This window comes from Haliotis rubra, unplaced genomic scaffold (assembly GCF_003918875.1).
Source record: "Haliotis rubra isolate DU_JTF1 unplaced genomic scaffold, ASM391887v1 Scf309, whole genome shotgun sequence".
NCBI lineage: Eukaryota > Metazoa > Mollusca > Gastropoda > Lepetellida > Haliotidae > Haliotis > Haliotis rubra.
Window position 1 is genome coordinate 1,120,271 of NW_025766979.1, and position 9,387 is coordinate 1,129,657.

General features: G+C 41.3%; 1 protein-coding gene across 1 annotated transcript in view; it reads right to left on the reverse strand.

Moving 5' to 3' along the window:
* Positions 1 to 9,306, reverse strand: part of LOC124283031 (DNA replication ATP-dependent helicase/nuclease DNA2-like) — a 34,813-nt gene extending 25,507 nt beyond the window's left edge. Inside the window, 8 exon segments of the mRNA XM_046719042.1 lie at positions 1,785 to 1,941; positions 3,114 to 3,138; positions 3,894 to 3,921; positions 4,626 to 4,703; positions 5,446 to 6,830; positions 7,728 to 7,763; positions 8,294 to 8,421; positions 9,140 to 9,306. Coding sequence (XP_046574998.1) covers positions 1,785 to 1,941; positions 3,114 to 3,138; positions 3,894 to 3,921; positions 4,626 to 4,703; positions 5,446 to 6,830; positions 7,728 to 7,763; positions 8,294 to 8,341 — 1,757 coding nt within the window. The 5' untranslated portion in view covers positions 8,342 to 8,421; positions 9,140 to 9,306.
* Positions 9,307 to 9,387: the final 81 nt, after the last annotated feature.

Below are 9,387 nucleotides of genomic sequence, written 5' to 3' on the forward strand. Positions count from 1 at the left end.
AAATGAAACTGGGCAGTTATTCTCGTTACACTGCTGTACTGAGTCTAACAAAACCTAGAAGAAGGTCGCTCCTAGCTAACCTTTGGGACTTATCAATCAGAACACAGCTTATCAAACAGCAGCGACAGTTAACATTCACACATACGTTTGAATCTTTACCTAAAAACTCGAACGATTCCTAATGCTATTTTCCTCATGATTGCTTCCGAGTGATACGCAAATGAGTAAACAGTCGCTGAAAATAGCGTTTTGTCAATATTCAAGGCTGTCATCTTGCAAAGATAAAAGCAAATAGTAACCATGTTATTAGAAACCCATAAGCGTATATATATATACTGCAGGTCAAATATCTGTGTTTTATGCAGATTTTTGTTTGTTGATAGATCAGTGTCAGCTTACCAGGAAGAGAAAATCCCAAAAACCATTTTGTAAGTCCCAACAACCCTAACAAGTAGTCGAGTAGTCTGTTCGGGCCGTCTACATGACTGTTTGGATGGTCATAGGTCGCTCAAAGGTTAGCTGACACCGACCTTCTACTAGGTTTTGTTAGACTCAGTATAGCAGTGTAACGAATAATACTGAGCCTAAGTTTTATAGGGTGCGTTGCAAACAACCAATCGCTTGCAAATTATGTACAGCGATTGGTCTGACAACAGAGTGCTAACTTTCAGCCGCTTGCAATCGAACCAATTGCTGGATGAGGTCGGCTTTGTTCTCAAACCAAAATGGCGGCTTAGGGAAATTTGAATTGACTGCTGAACAAGAATTGTTTGACTTAATCAGCTGGGAAATTGGCAAAGACAGCTTACATCCCAGCATCCTCAGTTTGTCCCACATCTTCAATGTAGTCATCAACAATAATAAATTCATCACTTTCGTCATCGAGGACTCTTCTAACACGTTCTTCATTTGGGCCAGGCCAGCAAAAGCGGTAATCGGCTCTGCCATTTTGGAAGAGTGAGAAACACTTCTCGAGCTGTTATGCTTCCTGGTTAAGTGATTCCTTGCCTTACTCTAAGCGATTCCCGGCTTGCAACACACCCTTGACTGACTGATTGACATCTTGAACATCACAACACAATTGCAATACATTGACCATCAATCTCCGATCCCATTGGTCAGCTCTTACAAAAGCATGGCCTGCTGAAGACAAACTCTAACTTCGGATCTTCCCAGGTGATGAAACTGTGGGTGGGTGATGGGAGGAAAGTGTAGACTTTGAACCACAACCAGTGGAGTCTGACAAGGGGACATAACTCTGTATGTCTCCTCATTGTGAGTTGGTTAACTCCACCTTGAGCAGTATTCCAGCTTTATCACAGCATTTCATTTCACTGTGTGAAGAAAGCCTGAAATAATACATGTCTCAAAATTTTACCACTTTGTTGAAACCCACCAGTATGGTGCTGACAAACCTGGAAACCTGGAGTGGGTGAGTGGGTGAGTTGAGTTTACGCTTAGGTTTAATCCTGCAACATCACGGCGCAGGGGACAACAGAAATGGGAAACATGAAGGTGTGTACCCAGATTCCAACCCTGATTTGTTTACTGATTTGTTTACAGTTTCCTCCTATGAGTGAGTGAGTGAGTGAGTGAGTATGGTTTTAGGCCACTTTAGCAATATTCCAGCAATATCATGTCGAGGAACAGCAGAAATGTGCTTCACACATTGTACCCACGTGGGGAATCAAACCCGGGTCTTCAGTTTGTCAAGCGAATGCTTGAACCACTAGGCTACCCCACTGCCCTCTTCATATGAGTAATGACAAGATACGACATCCTACCTCCTCATGCAGAAGACTCCCGAGACGACGGACGTCCCCGACAGCAGTAGGTCGGGACACACGACGATGAGCCCAGCTTGGTCAGTGACATAGTACACACCATCAGTGCAGTCGGCAAAGACGCACAATGTCACCCTCAGACACATGACTGTCCATCCTGCAAGAGACAGAGGTCGACGTACAATATGGCCCTTTGACCCATTTGAACTGGTGAAAATGTAAACTCGGGGAAATTTGAGCAATATGAAAATGGTGCGAATGGTCTACTACCAATCCTAGCCTTTTTGGTTAAAATAACACCACCAAATTTTGGAGTGAGTGAGTGAGTTTAGTTTTACACCGCACACAGCAATATTCCAGCTATATAGCGGTCTGTAAACAATCGAGTCTGGACCAGACAATCCAGTGATCAACAGCAAGAGCATCGATCTGCTAATGCCCGATGACATTGGGAACCACCTGATCCTGTTACATGACAAGCATGTTACTCAAGTGAGTGGGTGAGTGAGTGTAGTTTTACCAAGTATTCCAGCGGTCTGTAAATAATCGAGTCTGACCAGACAATCAGATCAACAACATTAGCATCGCGCTTGGGAACCGATGACATGACAAGCATGGATCCCGTTACTCTTACGAAGGCCCAATATTCTAACCCGACCTTCATGGGTTACTAAAGATCAACCACCAAATTTTGGACTTGCCACATGATTACTCATATATATGGCTAAAGTCAATGAAAAAGTGCCACTATTTTAAGTTAAGAGTAAATGTAACTACAACCGAGTCTTTGACACGGTGAGAAATTTGTCCAAGGTAGTCTGTAGTCTTCTACATCTCATTAACAGCTTGGGTCAAATGTGAGTTCAGTTTTACGCCACTTTAAGTCAATATTCCAGCATTATCACAGCGGGGTACACCAGAAATGGGCTTCACACATTGTACCCATGTGGGAATTGAATCCAAGTCTTCGACGAGACAAATGAACACTTTACCACTTGGCTACCCAAATGCCCCAAGCTCTTGGGACAGGGCAAACGTGCTCCCCGGGGAGTATGTATGAAACACCATTCAGAGTGGCTTTGAACTAAATATGCATTAAAGTGAGGGAGTGAGTATGGTTTAGCAAGCAATATTCCAGCAATATCACAGCATGAGACACCACAATGGGCTTAAAAGAATGGCCCATATGGCAAATAGAACCCAGGTTTTCGGCTTGAAGAGAGAATGATTTAACCAGGCAGCTTCCCAATCATTCTCATAATAAAAAAATAAAATACATTTGAAAAAGCTTTTCCTTAAAATCACTCTTTCAACACATTCTAGTCTTACCTATACATTTAGTGATGTTGAATGTCTGAAACAAGCAAGTGTTCCTACTTTTGAACACATCAGATAACTTTCACATCGAAGTTTCTAATTCCATGCAAAGGAAGAGCCCCCTAACACACCTCTCATTTTCCTTTGAAGAGTAAGTCTATTATTAATATTACTATTATTCTAGATGTTTCATCCTGTTGAAAGTGTCTATGGAATCAACAGCTCCATGTTAAAGTCTTTCGGTAAATGTTAGGTTACATGTTGTAACCAGGCAGACAGGCAGGTGAAGTTCTCACCAGTGGTGGTCCGATTAATTGAAATAATCAAGATTGGTCGCGAGTGACTAAACGACTAAGCAATCGATCATGTTTTCTCATAATCAAACACAAACAATTCTGGAACACTTGTTTTCATTAACAATATTTTTCACAAGGTTGGTTTTGTCTGTTACATTTCATAAGCCCTACAAGCTCGCTTTCAACTCATGATTGAATTTATCTTAAAGACTCCAAGAAATTAATGTTCCTAACATACTAGTCATCCTTTAAAGATGTGAAATTTTGCCCAAAACCCCAAAAGAACTACATGTTTTTCCTTAATTTTATGTGCATTAACAAATTTCATTAATGACGCTTAACCAATTTTTCGATGATTGATCGGTTGTAATGAACCAATCATCAATTATAAGATTTTAACCAATTCCCAACACTAGTTCTCACCAGAAGCCATGAAGAACACACTTCCGCTCCTCCTCTGCATTAATGCTGTTACCGCTCAACATCGCTCTTCAACACTCGCCAGATTTAGCACGACCTCCTCCCTAACACAGCATCAATAGAAACACCATTATGACGCCAGTATTCTGACATGTATTCATCAGTCAATCTCTATTATATAAGATCAGTATTAAGGGCAGTGACAAAAACAAGATAAACTGCAAAACATCTATAGATTCATGTTTTGCAACTACACCAATTGATATTTATCCACAAGAGAGTTTCTCAGATATGTCTGCCTCAGCAACCACTTTGAATTTTGGTTTGTGACAAACACAGACCAAACTGGAATCCAACTACTTGTCATACTATAGTCATCTTATCTCATTTTTAGCATATACAGTATCTGCTAAACCTCTGACGATCGCAAGTTGTTCAAATTGAGCTAGCAAACATTGATATAAGTGAGATAACTCTCCATCCCTGTAATTTATAGTCTTGACTTAAATCTGACCGATGGTTTTGTCAGCTGTAGGTATAGCATTATGATGTTATGGAATACATATTGGTAATTTGGAATGTGGTATTTATTATGGCTGTTACGTATCATTTGGTGAACCTTACTCTGGAGTGAGTGAGTGAATTTAGTTTTATGCCACTTTTAGCAATATTTCTGGGAACACCAGAAATGAGCTTCATACATGGTACCCATGTGTGGAATCAAACACAGTTCTTTGGCATGATGAGCGAAAGCTTTAACCACTAGGCTACCCCACCATACTCTGGAACATTTCTGACACTGACTGACCTTCCGTGAGTGACAGCCGACACCCTGTAGCGGTTAAACCTGTCTGCAGCACAGCCAGGATCTGCTAACCCCTGTTGCCTGGCAACACAATCAATCCTGCAGTAAAAACACAACGACAGAGATTTACAGGATGCAAATTCCTGTGTCCCATATGCATATAAATTGACAATGGATGCAAGAAAAGTTATTAGCGCATCTACAGGGACGCAGAAAAAGTCCAAATACTTTTTGTAAAAATTCCAATCAAGTAAGAAGAGGTTATCACTGAGTTCACTACTAGCTGGGTTATGGTATCATTTGCAATTTAATTACTGTGACAATGTGATGATCATGATACCCAATACAAAATCAGTATAAATAAAAATATTAAAGTGTCTGGGACCTCCATTTTGTTGTCCAGGGCCCCGTTTTACAAAGCTCTCGTAAGCCTAAGATCTCATAACTTTTCTTGTAGCATTTGTACCTCCTATGTTACAGTACAGGAGGCACGAATGCTACGAGAAAAGTTACGAGATCTTAGGCTTACGAGAGCTTTGTAAAAGGGGGCCCTGGACTCCTAAAAGTTAAGAGCATGAGTCCCAGGGACCCTCAAAAGAAGGAGTCAAGGTAAATCCCTGCAACGATTCCTCCCTCAAATTTAACACAAACTCATATTTTTTTGCTAAAAAAGTTTCAAATCTCTTTCATGCATAGTGTCACTGATATTAATCATGGTGCTACCCTTGGTAAACCAATCATCATGATCATAATATATATAAGAATAAAAAGAAACAAATGAGCTGTGTCTCTCCACTGAAAAACTCAACTAAACTTAACTCACTGATTGACATCTTTGAATGGTGTCAGATGTGACAGCTCTTCACACAGATCTTGACTTGAGGTCGGTGATGGAGTCCCAACTTCCATGACCTCTGACTCTTCTGATGACTCTTTGACATCTGACCCCTGTGATGAACCACCATTGCTGTGGGTAACCTTGGTGAGATGAGAGTGGAAAATATTCCTCACAGGTGCTTTGCTAACATCTTCCATGTTGTCTTTCTTCTTTCTCCTTGGCATGATAATACTTGGAGATTCAGACTTGGGAGTTAACTCCCCTTTGTCACCTTCAAAAGAGCTGTCAAGAGTACGGAACAGCTCCAATTCTTCTTCAGTTATTGCAGCAACGTCGACATGTTTTTGCATCACCTTCTCTTGTTTAGTTCTCGACATTTTAGCAACAGGAACACATTTCTCCGTGACAACACCTGCCCGAGTCTCTGACTTTGCTCCAAGTTCTCCCAGAATCTCCCCTAGCAGCTCATCATCATCCATGACATCCGAGGTGCCAGCCTTGGAGGAGGGGGCGGCACCCAGCTGGTAGTTGGTCAGCTTGTGACTCACACTACCCACAGCCTGACCGGCACTCATGTGGGACAGGATCCTCTCCACCCTTGTCTTCCTCTCTGGAACAGACTCAGACGTCTTACTCTTAACCTTGCTGTCTGACATCTGAGCAACTTTCATTTCCGGTGAGTTATTCACAAAATTTTCTTTATAAGGTATGACATCAGAATCTGCATACAAAGTCCGTTTTGATGAAGGGGAAGTGCCAGATTTAGCTAACCGTTTAACACGATCACTTTCATACGTTTTAGTTGGTGTCTGGGCCTCGGGGCTGACGTCTGCTGGGATATCCAAACTGGCGTCCTCCCTCAATAGCCCTCTCTCTAGTGCCCCATCACCTGAGATGCTACCTGGACTGTTGAAAGACACGGAAACCATCCCAGTTAAGTTTGATTTACGTTTCTTCACCACTTTCGGCGGCGGAGCTCTTGTGATGGGGTTGCTGTTGACACTGAGGAAGCTTCGGCTGATGAAGATCTTTTTCTTCATCTTCCTCATCTTATCCCCCTCGGGTGTGTCTGGTATTATGATGTCAGGACTCTCAGTAACCATGACAATAGAGTCACATGATTTGTCAGGTGACTGGAACTGAGTTTCGGGTATACTTGTTGGTTCCATTGCACACTTTCTGCCATTGTCTTCTTTGACTCGGGTAAACGTGGCTCCTGGCTGCTGTTGGGATGGGAATGATGGCTTCTGCTGGGTGACGGGGAACGTCACTGTCCCTTGCGGGGCTGAAGTGGAGGGTTTCCGTGTAGACAGTTTCGACCCCACAGTAGAAAACAGCTTTCTCTGGCCACCTCCAGGAACTGGGTTCTTCTGGAGACAAGAACACATCAAACATTGCATATGCATCTTGATTGATACAAAAACACAATACACTGGTCACCAAGATCATATTATTGAATATATTATTGAATAAGTGTGAGACTGACTGACTGTGTTTGGTTTTATGCCGCTTTTAGCAATATTCCAGCAATATCACGGCGGGGGGACACCAGAAATGGGCTTCACACATTGTACCCATGTGGGGATTCGAACCCGGGTCTTTCGGCGTGACGAGCCAACGCTTTAACCACTAGGCTACCCCACCGCCCCAATAAGTGTGAGAAGAGTATGGTGGGTGAGTGAGTGTGGATGAGAGAGAAGTGAGTAAGGAGTGAGTGAATGTAAACTTTTTGTTTGTTTGTTGTTTAACGCCACACTCAGCAATATTCCAGCTATATTACGATGGACCTGACAATCCAGTGATTAACATCATGAGTATTGATCTACGTAATTGGGATTTGATGACATGTGGGTCAACCAAGTCAGCGAGCCTGACAACCCAATCCCGCTAGTCACCTTTTACGACAAGCACGAGTTGCTGAAGATCAGTTCTAACCCGGATCTTCATGGGTAGTTGATGTGTGAATGCTTCAGTCAGCAGACATGATTGCACAAGCCCTTGACATCTGAGCAAGTGAGTTTAATAATGAATAATACATCAACTGCTGATTTGACATTGCATTCAATAGAAAATATTTGTATTTGTTATCCAACTGTGATGATGTCATATTTGCCTCATAGTGGATTAATTTCAGCCCAAGTGAATACCCACACAGAATCTGACTCTGACACATATATCTGAGCCTAAGGCAAGTACTGAGTTTCAACAGGTTAATATCTAACTTGAATCCACTTAGTCAGTGGATAATTTTGACCTCATGAACATACCTCAAAGAATGACGATATTGATTTCTGCTTCTCTCCCTGAAAAAGAAAAAAAAAGTCTTTTCAGTCAAGGAATACAAAAAAGAAAACAAGTAATACTCACTATGTCACCTTCTGTTGTTTAACAATAAATACCTTGACGAAGTGACCATACATTGTGGCTCATAAAACGTACCTCTAAACCCATGGAAGTGTTCAACAACCTTCATTATTGCCTATTAATTCATTGTTTGCTGTTAATGCCACACTCAGCAAATATCCAGCTATATGACATCAGTCTGTAAATAACTGAGACAATGTAGTGGTTGATGTCATGAACAAAAATCTATGCCTAACCACAATTACTATCCACTTAATGGCTCTTATGACAAGCACGCGTTGCTGAAGACCAATTGACCAGTCTTAACAGATTAATATCTATATTGAATCCACTTAGTCAGTGGATCATTTTGAAAAATTGGGATGAAAATTACAAGGTTTCTTTCAGAACTGGTTCAGACTAGTGGCAAGTCCTTTCTTAACAAAACACATGATTATAAAAGATGTCTAACTTCTGTAAGAAACCTTACATCTTGCTTATCCGCAGGTGCTTGTTTCTTCTTGTCAGCTTTCACCATGGTGACCTGTGTGAGCTGTGGAGACTACTGCATGTAACTATGTGATCATCACATCTGTATCCTTGACCTTGGACAGCTATCTGAAAAAGACATATTTGAAAAAGTCCAGCTATCTTAAAGAGATTTATCTAGGATTTCAAACTCAAGCCTTACATCGTCACAAACAAGATAATTCCTGACGAAGCACTGGAGTCTTTCCCTCTTTAAAGAAAGTCCGAGGAAAATATAACTAATCAAACCTGTGTGACGAGGCAGTAACAGTGGCATCCGAGAGTAATTTACTGGGCACGGCTTACTGTACCACTAATCGGCTTAGAATGTCGACTCTTGCTTCTCAGGCACAGTGTTCATGAATAACGTCGGACCCTCTGACAAATCCGGCAGATTCTCCAACAGTCCGACTGAAGTGTACAACCCGCAGGCCCCAGTGTCTGACTGTATATTTCACAATGACTTTGACTGAAGTTGTTATATGTGACATGTGACACTTGTTTGCTGTGTATAAATCTTATGTTTGCTAATAATTTAACTTGCCTATTATAAGAAATGTTAATCTGAAATGTGTGTTTAATTTTATTCTATTAGTCCCGTGAATTTTCAATGGGTCAGACACCATTCGAGAACACTGGAGGCATCTTCTTTCAATGAATAAATCGAACGCAGTTTGAGGAAAATCAGTACATTTCTTTTATGTTTTATCGCCATCACCATCCCGAGCAGAATCATCTTGAAACATAAATATGCCATAAACAATACAACTTGGTAGCTTCATTCCTGTTACGGTTTTGATGCGCTTACCTTTTCGATCACAAAATAGCACGCTGCTGATCCTCAGTTATAAATGAAAAAGGACACAAAACGCATGAATACGATAGTCTTCAAATCTAATGAGCGAATTTGTAAAGACAGAATGACATCGATTGTCTTCACGTACTGTTGGTTTAGTTGTCAAACCTGACATAACAAATTCCCCGCCATTTTTTTGTGATACTTACCAGCAGTTTAGGAAACGAATTGTGATTGCTACAATGTAACCCTTTCCTGAT